The 14,162-nt window shown below is 34.6% G+C and overlaps 1 protein-coding gene across 2 annotated transcripts in view; it reads left to right on the top strand.

Moving 5' to 3' along the window:
* LOC132704695 (uncharacterized) overlaps positions 1–13,894 on the top strand; it is a 338,277-nt gene extending 324,383 nt beyond the window's left edge. For both annotated transcript variants that reach the window (XM_060674871.1, XM_060674872.1), the window contains 2 exons: positions 8,407–8,466; positions 13,340–13,894. In XM_060674871.1, the coding sequence (XP_060530854.1) occupies positions 8,407–8,466; positions 13,340–13,426 (147 nt within the window). In that variant the 3' untranslated portion in view covers positions 13,427–13,894. The remainder of the gene's footprint in view (positions 1–8,406; positions 8,467–13,339) is intronic.
* Positions 13,895–14,162: the final 268 nt, after the last annotated feature.

Genomic DNA, 14,162 nt, shown 5'->3' with positions numbered 1-14,162 from the left:
TGGGGATGCGAGTTATCAATAAGAGTAAACGTGGTGCGAAAACGTTCCATGGTTAATCGAATTAACTGCTCTGATGGACGATTTTATCGACGATAAAATGGACGTAGTGCGCGATACGTATTCCGCACAGAACCATTATTTTCGAAATAAAATTTCACTATTTGCAAGCGTTGTTCAGGCGTGAGACTATTCATGATGAATTGCCAAAACGAAACTGAGAATAAATCACTTGACAGCTGTTAAATCGGTCGCCATCTTGAACAGTAATGCCAACTTAAAATTCTATATAGCGAAAAAAAACACCCATTATAACACTTATACGAACAGGAAATGGAAAAATATTGTTTAACAGTGCAATTAACAAATTATCGAAGAAGTACATCAGTTCTGCTTGCTTGACTGACATAGAAGTGTGATCTGATTATTGTAATAATTAAGATAAAATCTTGGAACTATTATTTTTTGTAACTATAATGAAGGAAATTAATATATTTATGAATATTTCGACTTTGTAACCCAATTTAAAGTTAAATGGCAAAGTGAGGAAAATTTTAATAGAAAATCACGGGTATTAGGGAGTAATTATTGTCTTTGTCTTGCTCGTTAATATAAATGAGAGAATGGGGTGTTCAATTAACCTATTTACCGATAAATTCTCATTGAAATTATTTACACAGTATTATTTGTTGATTAAACAATCATTTCCTTTAATATTTGTATAAAGTAAAATTCATAATATTCTGATTTCTTAAAAAACTTCCGAAAAAACGCATACAACTTTCTTAGAAATGGCAATGCTTTGAAATTCAAAATATTTAACTTTCTAATGTGTAAAAAAAAATGTTTGTCAAACAATAGCAGTATTTATTTGTCAGAATTTTTGCAAGAAATTGTCAAAATATACACATATTTACCTAAACATACAAGGTCACAAAAATTCAACGATTTCACTTTTCGAATGTATTATGATCACTTTTTAAAATTAGTTCCATACTACACGAGTTGTTCCATAACACATAAGTTGCATTTCTTTAAATGTAACCCCCTGTATATTATAGCATTTTTAGATTCTACGACCAAAATGAATGTATGTTTCAATAACGTTTATATCGAGATAAAACCTAATTTTTAATTTCTCAAATACATTTTTAAAGAATAAGAGCGAAATTACTAAACTGCAACTACATTTTAACCCAGAGTAACCAACCATTATTATAAGATAATTTTTGTGGTAGTTTGTACTACTCCACACGAACGGAATGAGACAGAATCATGAAAAATCAGAATATATACATTCTACTATTTATTTAAATTATTTAAAAACCTTAATATTAAGGTATCAAAGCATACTTATTGTGATTGTAGAATCCAAAAATGATATAGGCTAAAGGGGATTCCATTTAAAAAAATACAACTTTGATATTTTCAACTTGTATAGTATGAAAGTAATTTTATGTGTGCCTTTAACAAGACTTTGCAAATCTCCAAAGTAAAACTTTTTGAAAACTTTGTACTTTGGCCACAAAATTTCCGCACCGTATATTACAAAGTAATTTGTTTTTATTAATAATCCGCAAGTAACACATTATGTATTAACAATTTTCATTATCAACTAACATCTAACGTCAACTAAGATCCATTGCGAGTTTTTATATATTATAGAGCAGACTTGCTACAGATCAATTTGTTATTACTTACAAATGCTTTAGGGTGGATTTCCTCATTGATACTTAAGGCTTCCTCCGCCAAGTAAGCCTATAGAATGTCACATCATAATTTGCGAAACACATCTCGCCCATTCAAAAGTTTTTAAGGCATCCTCAACCCTTGAGAATACGGTCCTTAAGTAGGAGGAACTGGCACTTTCCGAGTTAGTGGTCTCACGCTTTTACTTTTTTGTGCCAACGATGCAGAACTGGATTGCATTTTTTCTGTATAACGGTCTCATAAATTCATTAACTGAAAAAGGGTCCCGCATTATAGAACCAAGCGATTTGGCCCACTGTGAAGGTATAAACGTAATTTATTTGAAAGTTTATTACACGGAAAATGCGTACAAAAAAACTGTTTTTCCCGAGCGGCTGCTGGCTGGCCCATTTCGTTCGAAAAAGCGACTTCGTTATATAGAAAGCCATTTGGGAAAACTGATATAAACACACATATTTTTTACCCCCTATGAGGGAAATTTTGGAGCGGGTATTTTTGGAATATTAAATTGATAGTGGCATCTGTAGCATTTCAATTTGTGAATGCGTAGATATACACAATTTTTATCGTGGCAATAAAATGATCTAAAAATAATGTGTCACAACCGTACTAAGCCTATTTTAAACTGTACAGGGTGTTCCTTAACTCGTCCGACAAAAGGACGGGCGAGAAATCACGGGACAGAAATGTAGTATACATCTTTAGGAATGTCATTTTTCAACACCCTGTAGTTGAAAAAATGAAAAAATCAAATTTGATGTGCTTTATTTTGTCTCCATTACAAACTTTTCATTTAATTAACTTTATAACGTTTACGTTACGTTTTTTTTAGATCTTTTACGGTTTTAGAGTAAAATATAATTTAGTTGCTAACATTCCACGAATTACGCAGTTTAATAAAATACCTAAACTTGAAATGTATGTATAAGTAACACCAGTCTCACCCCGGCGAGTCATAGCTTACTATTATGTTTCTGAATAGCAGTGAATAATACAAAGTGTAAAGGAAAAAAATGTAATAGATGTTCCTTAAAAATAAAATGGTAAAGTCAGGTAATTTTTATTAGATATGAAATACTACTACTACTTAAAAAACTACACAGAAATCAAGTTTTACTATCCCAAGGAAAACAGAAATTCGTTGGCGCAACATTTTTGAAGACGTATTTTTAAATTCAATATAAGAAAATTTTGCCCTAAACTTATAACTTCGTCAACTAACATGATATGAAAATGTATCAAACAAAATTGAAAAATATTTGTAGCCACTTGCTAAATTAATAGTGATATTTTATCTACTTCCCATTTTAGAATACCCAATTATGCACACAACATGCGGAAAGTGTGTGTCACTTTAAGACGTCAGCTCCGTTGTTCGGGATCGCGAACATTTTCGAAAATTTTAGATACTTTAGTAGCGGATTTTGCAAAAATATACCCCAAAACTAATGATCTTATAACAAGTATAACTTGTTGCATAGAATGCTATTTTAAACAAATTGTTCTCGGCTACAAATTTTTTAATTTCTTTTCTGGCAACAGCACAAATTTAAAAGCACATTTTCATTACCACTTTATTTCAGCTATAACAATAATAACAATAATAATGGATTTTATTGTAATATTTATTATTATTTTATTGGGTGACAAAACCCAAGATATATACATATAAATGCACATTTTTTTTTACAAATAAGGCCACCCAAATACACAACACCCAAAATACATAAAATAAAATCTTAATGTGATTGGCACTTAAACACCACACCGCCATCATAATTTTTGATACTTTGTTTTTCAAAACACACAATTTTAAAAATTTAAAATTTCGCGTGGACAGATGGGTAATTGAATGATCAAACGAACTTAGTGAAGTTCGATCATAATTATATTTCATCCTCGTTCTTTAAGAGTACACATAACGTAGTACTACGACCTCCGATGACGTCACGAATTCAAAGCCTGAAAACAAAAAATAATCCCCTCCCGGTCCCTCTTCACCACCGACCGCTATCGATATCATAATTCATAACGTTTAAAGGTAATTTCACTTAGGTAAGTTTGTTTAATCATTTAACTATATTTCAGCTTCGTTCTTTAATATTACACATAACGTAGATGTTTAAAGCAAAACGCATCTTTATTCGACCTAAAACATTGCCCACAACACGCAACTTCTATCTATCAATATTAAAGTTCAACACTTAATAAAGTAAATAACAATCCTTCTTCCAGATTTCTATTCTTTTTCTTTTTCTTCCATTAAATAACAATCCTTCTTCCAGACTTCTAATCTTTTTATTTTTCTTCCGAAATGAGTTTGTTATAAAATTTTCACATTACCCCTTAAAAGCTTGGTCCTTTCCAAATATTGTACAAGAGTACTTGTTACACACAGTTTTGCTTTTTCTTCAAAAAACGGTAATACTAGGAGGGGATGAAATTTACGATGCGTTACTTTTTTTTCGTATTATCAGTATCTATAGTGGTAAACGTCTGTGCCCGATGTACACTCACGAGAGCCTTCTCAGTCAGTTTCTGTAACGACAAAGACTCAATCGAAAAATGTCTTGATGAAATCTAAAAAAAGTGACTCATCCCATATTTTCTCATATTTGCGCCTTAAAGGTCTTTTCCTAAAAATCCCTTTAAAATTTTTTTTTTTTACTATCTGACCTTTGCATGGATCAGATTTATAAGAAATTAATCAAATCACTAAACTAATGGTGTTCAAAGTTGCATAAGAAACACCTCCATTAAATTTCTGAGTGAGAAAATTTTACACATCATTAAAAGCAAATTTAAAAAGGGACATACTCTATTAGTAAAACAAAAAAAAGACCAGTTTTAGCGCTAAATCATATTGCTTAGGTATGGCGTTGGAGATAGACGCTAACAAGATATCATAAGATGACACTGATGCGCTTATACGCTTGCCTGCTATCAACGTAAGTTTAGCTGCCAATGGATGGTATACTGTTCTGCAAGGAGAGAGAAGTAAACCTACATCATGTTTAAAAATAACAGGATCCTCTAAAAGCAGAGAAAGGAATGCAGGATACCAACCAGGATTGCGCAGTCCATAAAGTTAAAACTAAAATTTCCTCCGATTTTTCCAATATTATTTTCTTCAAAACACTTTGCGCAAAACAATCAATCTGGGGTTCACCAATTTTTTAAACTATTTTCCTTAAAGCCCAATTTGCTAATTGCCATTCTGTATTTAATTATGTTTCATCTGCAATAAAATTATACCTGGTTGGGATGTATGATACAAATAACCATATGTTTCGATGTTCACACCATTGCTAATTGAGCTGGTTAACCCCTTTTAACGAGGAAACTGAACACCCCCATTCTATTTATATATAATATTGCTGTCGTATTCTGATATAATTAGGATTTCGCAATTTTCTAAGTCTTTTGCAAAGGACTTTCTGAGCCGAAAAGATCTTTAACTTAAACTGAAATTTCCTGATTGGGTTAGATGAATTCTGTACATGAAATATCCACCAAAGGAAATCTTAAGTCTTCGATATAACCATATGATGGTCATAATCACCATCACTAAGAATGAGAACTACAAATTTCTCTCGTTCTAGATGTTTACTATACATCCACCCATAATCCATGGCCCGATAATTTGAAATTAAATGTCCTATTAACCGCGAAAACTCTCTAATTCTGCAACATCGTCTACCGCAAAAACCATCTTAACATAGCCATTAATTAAGTTGTTTTTAAAAAGGTGCAGGTACAGAACTCTTTCTATAATTTATAAGGAAACCTAAATAAGTAAATATGGATATCGTTGCATGTGTGTTACATAAACAACTTTTATATGATGCTCCAAAACAAAGAATGTCATCTAAATATACAGCAGAAACATACCCTCTCCTCTTAAGTGGTTTGTTACAGATTTTAAAAATTTTGTAAACACATATGGACTTGTAGATAAACCGAATGGCAAGCAACAAAGCTGAAATAATCTACCCTTAAAATTAAACCTCAAAAAAATTTTTACTATCACCCTGCGGTAATAATTTTGTAACGGTTCGAATATCTTCCATCTTAAAATAGACTCTATCGATAAACCTATATAACTCTTTTAAGTTTAATATAAAATCTCTTGTACCATCTGGGTTTGGAACTGAAAACAAGATGCAATTAACTGACCTTCATCAAATATACAAGGCTATATATCCCCGATAACCAACAAATTATTCAATGCTAATGTTATATCCGGATATCCTTAGCTACACCACTGTTGCTCTTTCGAAACAAAACTTGGTCCCGTTTTCCTAGCAAACGTAATCTTATAACTTGAGTCACTTGTTATATGGCGCCAATGTTTAAGAAAAATCCTTTACTCTTCCCGCTTTCGTTTGTTGAGTTCGACTCCGTACCGTGATGCCAACCTGTCGGTAGTTTGGTTGACCAACAGGTGGGATTTTTCAGTTTAACTTCCTGGTACTCAGAGTAGATTGGTTCTTGGTGTTGTAGCTCTTACCGTCAAACTGGGGTTCAATGCCAAACTTGTTTTTCGGATTGCCTTTGCTTTTGGGTTAGGCTCTCTCCAAACAAATGGGTGCCAATTGTATTTGAATCAAAGACCTTTTGAATATTTTTATCCAGTCCGGGGGAAATATACGCTTTACGAGCAAACAACTGAGGGTAATTTACTTGAGCCAACACTTTTCCAACATCACATAATTTTTCCAAAATGTGCAGTCTATCTACTCCCTCCTCTTTGTTTTCTAACAGTTCAGAAATCACCAAGCCTAACAAAGCAATTCTTATTTCAAGCAATCTCCGAGTGTCTATAAAGTGATCATCATGTTTCCTGACCGTATCACTTAACGAGGTATTATCTTGGTTTAACTTGGCTGGGCTCTAAATTATAATTCCCCTGTAAAGTGTATTTTTCTAACAATGTGCTTTTCACCTCTGGCGAAATCCCCTGAGCTATGGTTATCTCAGTATTCCATATGGATACTAACTCAGGGTGCAAATATTACTGATTATCTATCGGTTTGTTTGGATCATCACCTAGACACTGTTACACCTCCTCGTCATTTGTCTTCCAGATCAGAGAAATCTGAAACCAGATTTTTTTAAATTTATTTATTTAGTTACTTTATTTTATTTATTTATTTTCTTAACGATGCTTTCCCTAATCCTTTCTCATTTGTCATAGGATATGTCTCTCCGACATTTTTATTTTTTATTTTTCAGCTCGCCACCAGGTCCATTTTTTATAGTTTATAACTGCAAACATGTGTGTATCCTTGGGCGTACTCTTAGGCATTTTTTAGTTACGTGAAACACTTTTTTATGTCTCCCGCCTTTAACCGAGAGACGAGACTTTGTACATACAAAATGTTCTATCCCCACTTAAGAAAAGGACTCTCAAACGTAGGCAGTATACAGAACAGCTGTCCTAGAGCTTGCCCCACTCGTTCGTTGCTGGTAACTGGAGGATCACAGATAAGCCCATTTTATTTACGTTCCGGTTAATTCTATGCCTATTAAACACAAATTTCAATATGTGTGTAACACCAATATAAATTAAAGAGCTGAGTTAGGGTAAAGATAAAGTAACCAATTGTGATAATTGTTTGTAAACGATCGATCGTAACCAAGCTTCCTGTGTTTATTGTGTACTTAAGTATTTGGCGTGTACTCAGTTTCCCAGCTCTGTGATTGAGAATCTGATCCAGTAGCCAATATATGGAGATTTAAACTGATGTGCCTGTCTTGTTTATTTATTATTTATTTGCCTAGGATTTTGTTAACTTTGTGAGTTTGTTTGGTGGCTAGTGAGCAAGGACACTAGTCACTGTCACTAAATTTTAGTATAGGTTGGGGTATTATCCTAGCTGGCGCCCGGGTTTCCAACCTTTTATTTATTTATTTATTTTTTTCTATACCCCGCCCATATTTTGAGAAACTGAGCTGCTTGGGTCCTATACTTACTGCTTTAAATCGGTAGCAAAGTGAGTAAGGGCTTGCACTTATTTACATTTATTTTAGGGCAGGCAAACCACACCAATCAATTAAGCAGTTACAGTGTGTTCGAACAGAATGAAGTAGTGAAGAATAATTAGCAATACCAGTAGTTTTGAGGATTAAGACAGTGTGTAATTGTGAGAATAAAACATTCGATAGGTAGTCTCCGAGCATTATTAACCTACCTGTGAGAAACATAAGTCGAAGTAGCCAATCACAAATTGAACCCGTTACACGGCGATGCAAGCAATCTAAATCAATCTGCTCAGTTGAATTTGGTAAAATGCGTTTAGCCATTTTGAAGCTATTGACAATTATTTCCGAAAATGTTCGAACACCACCCACCACGGGAGATAGGTCCGAGTCTCCTTAATTGGCTAACCGGAATCATTGAAAGCAACTTAAATTTACCTTACCAAAAATACAGTATACTTAATATTTTGCTTGACTAAAGTGCTATATACAAAGTTTTTCTGCAATGAGCAATGAGCAATAAAGTTATATTTTAGAAAAAAATACATGGGAAACACATGCATAAGGTGTACCGTATCTATCGGGCATAAGATAAACGACTTCTACGTCTGCCTTGATAAACGATACCATATAACTTCGGCATTTATCAGGGCTGAGGTTTTAACTCATTGTATATCAATTTTCCTCGCCTTATAATCATTTTTTTGTGTTCTTTAGGAATTCGACGCGCTGTGCAAAGCAGAAGTGGCGTTTTTCATCTCGAGGACGCTGATTAATGTAAGTGAAAAATAAAAGTTGTAAAAAGCCTGTTTCGGGGTTTCCAGATAAGTGCCGAATGAATAATTTATATATTTTTCCTCCGGTCCCTCGGAGGGAACTCGGCCAAATTAAATTACGTTTTTTCTTCTTTGTTTTGTTTCCTTTCTCTTCCTCGGATTTGGTGTTTAGTTAACTCTTGGAGCCGACACCGAAATCTGTTTTGTTTTGATGATATTATGGACGGAGAGAGTTTCCCTCGCGTAACGCGCTTTAAAATTGAATTCCCCACACGATAACATTTTGCCAATTATAATTTTGAATCCGTTATAGGCTATTTCAGAAAAGTGTAGTGTACTATACTATATTTTAATTTTAATTTAGTTAATTAAATTTGCAATGACATTTTTTGTTGTGTTGTTTTGTGAAACTGTGTACCTAAGCCTAAATCCGGAAATCCGGTATGGGCAACCTTTGACATATTGTGGGCCAAACTTTAATATGCAAATACGTTCGCGAGCTGCGTATTTCAAAGTAGTGTTCATAATTTTATAAAATTTATGGATTATTAATATGAAAAATTTAATACAATAACAAAATGAAATGAAAACAATAGGTACATTATAATTAAACCGCAAAATTTGGATTTATTCCACTGATAGAAAGACGTAAAGAATTTTCTAAATTATCGTCAGTCAACCTTGTACGATGTTTTGATTTATTAACTTTTATCTTCTTCTTCTTCAACTTCATTTTTTAAACTGCGGAAAATGGTCTTCTTCGAGGTATTGTTTACAGATATCCCACTCGCAACTTTAGATTTGGTTAGAACACACTTGATTCCTTCAGCATATTGAGCATTAGCAATTTTTGCATACGCAGAGAACGTGGTAAAATAGTAAACAATAATGTCGTCGGAAGGTGCTGTTGAAGCCAACTAAACTTATAACAAATAAATAATACACATTACAACACTTCGAATTCGCCTTAAATACAGTAATTGAAGTTTACCTTGTGTAGAGAACGGTATAGAAGAATGCCAGGATACAAAAGAAAGAAAAGAAAGAAGATAAGCCTACAGGCAAAGAGAAAAAAGGATGTTTCTTTAGCCATTGTTAAAATACAGTGATAGTTATTAGAGTGTCAAAAATTTGCATTTCATGAGAAAATAGATTGGGTAAAATCATTTATTTTGTATTTATTAATTATAAACGCAATCTGCTAGGAAAAACAATTGGAAAAATCTTTTTTATGAACAGGTATAGTTAGCAAATGTTGTATACGAATACTAATGTTGTGAACATCCGTACGATATATTAGTTGAAGATAGGGAGGATATTTTGACTTAATTATTTTGTGCGCCGGCGAAAAGAATGTGTAAATCTGGATATCGTTGGCGTATAAAAGATACTTACAATACTGAAGATACTTTTTACAAAACTTCTGGATTCCTCCTGCGTCGGTTTTTGCTTAGTCGAAATTGCTGATGTTTCGCCAATCATCCTGTTAGCTTCAGAAGTTTTGTAAAAAGTATTACAGTAGCCTGTGGAATTTTCTTTGAAAAATACTGGAGATAATTTACGACGTTAAACATATATATATACCATAAAGGAGGGGAAGGGGAGGAGAAGGAGGAGAATACTTTCTTGAGGGACTCCCATTCTAACCTTAACTATATCTGAAGACCAGCGATCGTAAACGATCCTCTGATACCTATCGGTCAAAAATGAGACTATTAGTGGGAAGGCAGCCGCATCAAAATCAATATACCTTAAAATAGACATTAAGGTACCTTGATGATCAAATATAACTAGAACCGTAGCATTGTTCTCATCTTGTGCTTTTACTACGTCATCCATAATATCAGTCAAAGTCATAGGGGATAATATGATTGGTTGTGAGATATGGAACAATTGGAATTTTCATTACTCCGGGGAAATTGTGTTCCATATTTAAGTAATTTTTACTTTGAATTCATTCTTGTTAGATATTGGGGACCATTTAGTTTGTTTTTTAATATCACCCACAAATGTTCAATTACATTTAAGTCTAGTCACTGGTCTGGTGTCTTAATAACATTTGGGAGGTTATAAAGCAACCAACTGCGGACCCGAAATGACATGTGCTTTGAATCATTGTCATGAGAGATATTTAATTTTTGAGCACTAACATCCAGATGCTGTCTTAATATATCCAAATACACATATTTGCTTCAATGACATGCATATTACCTACTCCAGCAGATGACATACAGCCCCATAACATAACTCCACCTTCACCGTGCTTCACCATAGCTTTTAAATTTTTCCATTTTAATTCTTCCTTAGGCTCTATCCATACTGATATTTTTTGGTCGGATCCAAATAAGTTTACTTTGGCAAATATTACTGAATTCCAGAAGTCTAAATGTTTATCGATATGCTCTCTGGCGAGTGCCAATCTAACGCGTCTATACCTTTTTTCCTAAATGTCTTTCCACCTCGACACACATTTTTGGAGCACTTTTTGTGATAAATCGATACCTTTCTTACAATCCATCTTTCCTCACTTTCATTGAAGATCTTATTTGGAGCTACCCTTGACGCGACCCTATTTTCGTTACAGTAACGCTCAATGATATGCTGAAGAGTTGAGTCAACATTTATCCCGCTACCCAAGAAAGCGAACGCAACTAAATGCTCAGAGTACAGAATTATAAGCCTGATGAGTCATGCTTTAAAGGCCTTCCTCAATATAATACAAGCACGAATTTACAAACGACTCGACGAGAACATAAGTGCTAATCAGTTTGGCTTCAGGAGAGGACTTGGCACTAGAGAAGCCTTGTTGGCCATACAAGTGCTGATCCAACGAGCACGGGACGTCAATGCAGACGTTTTTACTTGTTTCATAGACTTCGAGGGGGCTTTCGACAGGGTTCGGCACGATAAGCTCATCGCAATGCTACGAGAATCAGAAATGGACAACAGAGACACGGAGATCCTAGCAAAACTATACTTACAACAAAAGGCTATGGTTCGAGTAGAAAACACAACGTCAGCAGAATTTAGCGTTGGAAGGGGAGTGCGCCAGGGCTGCATACTGCATATTCAAGGAAGCATTGGATGATACAGAGGACGGACTTGTAGTAAATGGTCAAATTACAAACAACTTGAGATATGCGGATGATACCGTTCTTGTGGCCGACACTGCCGAGGGGCTTCAGAGACTTGTGGACCGAGTGGCGACTGCATGCGAAGGATACGGTATGAAGATAAACTGTAAAAAAACACAAATATTAATTATCAGTAAAAACGATATTGGAAACCTACAGTTTACTGCAAACAACGAAACCATCAAAGCAGCAGAGACAGTTACATACCTGGGCTGTACTTTGAACAAAGATTGGGACCACTCTCGAGAAATAAAGTGCCGAAGTCGAAAAAGCAAGAAGCACATTTAACAAAATGAGAAACATACTCTGTAACCTATCCCTCAGCATCCGCACTAGAATAAGGGTCCTGAACTGTTATGTTCTCTCGGTCCTCCTTTATGGGACAGAAGCATGGACCCTTACCGATGCCTCGTGCAAACGTATAGATGCCTTCGAGATGTGGTGCTACCGCCGCATCCTCAGAATTTCGTGGGTACATCATGTGACAAATAAAACGGTCATTGAGCGCATCGGAGGGGAAATGGAATTACTAGCAAACATCAAACGCAGAAAACTGGAATACTTTGGACACATTATGCGCAATGAGAAATACCACCTACTCCAACTCATCTTACAGGGGAAAATAGAGGGTCGACGATCGGCAGGACGCAGACGAATATCGTGGCTGCGGAACCTACGTGCATGGACTGGAATGACATCAACAGCCCTATTCAGATCCGCAGTAAACAAAGTAATATGGACCAACGTGATAGCCAACGTCCACAGAGGACCGGCACTTTAAGAAGAAGAACAATCACAGCTTCGGCGTCAGTTAGTGTCAGTTAGTGTCAGCACTGTTACTTGGCCATGGCAAGGTTTCAATGTTCGTCTTTTGAAGCCATTGTGCAACTATGGATAGTTGCCTTGTTGGAAAATATAATTACCTTCCGGGTAAATATGTTCCACATTGTTTCACACTGTTCCACACTGTTCCACTGTTCTACAATATTTGGGCATAATTGTAACTACTAAATCTTCCTTCAATTGGGGTAGTAAAAGCGTTCGTCGGGCTTTAGAAAGGGTCATCCTCGACTATCCAAAGGAACGCCTGATCATCTTGAACTGAGCTAACTATTTGTCTGCCAGATCCCCTTTTCCTTTCAAACGTTTCTTCTTGTCTCCACTATTTATTAATGCAAAAAACAGTTGATCTGCTTACATTGAAATGTTGAGCTACCTCTGATAAACGGCAACCATTTTCTATCTTGGTCACAATTTTAGCTTTTTACTCTCTGCTCGTATGTGTCACTTGCTTTTATTTTCTAATGTATTTGTGATAACGCTGACAATTTTTTTTTATTTGACAGCGACAGTATAAGAAATAGGAAAATGGTGGCCTATAATACACTGCTCAAAACTGTTCTTTTGAGTGTCGTATCAGTTTTTTTTTATGAAACCAGCGGTACCTGTTCATAAGTGTTCTAGACTTTAGATTAGTGGTCCCCAAAGTGGCCCAGGTGGATGTCCAGAGGTTCACTGGAAAAAAACAAATTTTGAAAGTGAAAAAAAAATGCTAGGAACCACTGCTTTAATTCGAAACCCCCCGATAGTCGTGAACGCCTAATTATATTTGTGTGAGATTTTTTAAAGAAATAAGAACCGTGCTGGCAAATTGCACTAGTAATATGAATGAATGAGTGAATGAACTCAAACATACACTTTTCGAAAAATCGTTAAAAACTAAAATAAATAAAATTTCAGATCGTGGCGGTGAGTTACGTTATGCGGTTCTGCAACCTGCTGCGCGCTGGGATAAACTGGAAGGAACCGGAAATAATCGAGCTCTGATTTAAAGACGGAACATCCGTCGAACATTTCGCGTGCAGGATGACGACTAGGACGCCGCCACGCGGTGACGTGACGAACAAAGCCGGAATTCTCCGAAAGTTTGGCGAGTTCGAAAAGTTTGAAAGTTATTTGCATTTTGCGCTCCACTTAATACGAATACTTTTACCGTCCGGAACGGATGTTCGGCTTTGGCCAATGAATATTGTAATCCGGCATTAAGAATTTCGGATATTTTATTATTGATTTCGTGCGAATTCGCGCCACAGCACTTTTCGTCGGAATAAATGAAACGCACGAGCGTTATTGTGAAATAGACATTCGTATCTCCGTCCTTGTTACTTTAGCACATGATGTGGTTGCCAACGGTACTATATTATATAATATATAAAGTATTGCACAGTGTGAGTCAATGGTAGAGTACAATTATCTCATTGTCTTCAAAAGTTAGCACCTCATTTTTAAATTTTGTTTTGAATTCCCTGTAAAATTCCACATATATATATATATATATATATATATATATATATATATATATATATATATATATATATATATATATATATATATATATATATATATATATATATATATATATATATATATATATATATATATATATATATATATATATATATATATATATATATATATATATATATATATATATATATATATATATATATATATATATATATATATATATATATATATATATATATATATATATGTATATACA

Source organism: Cylas formicarius, unplaced genomic scaffold (genome assembly GCF_029955315.1).
Source record: "Cylas formicarius isolate icCylForm1 unplaced genomic scaffold, icCylForm1.1 PGA_scaffold_7__23_contigs__length_41026272, whole genome shotgun sequence".
Lineage (NCBI taxonomy): Eukaryota > Metazoa > Arthropoda > Insecta > Coleoptera > Brentidae > Cylas > Cylas formicarius.
This window is presented reverse-complemented; position numbering and strand designations above follow the sequence as displayed.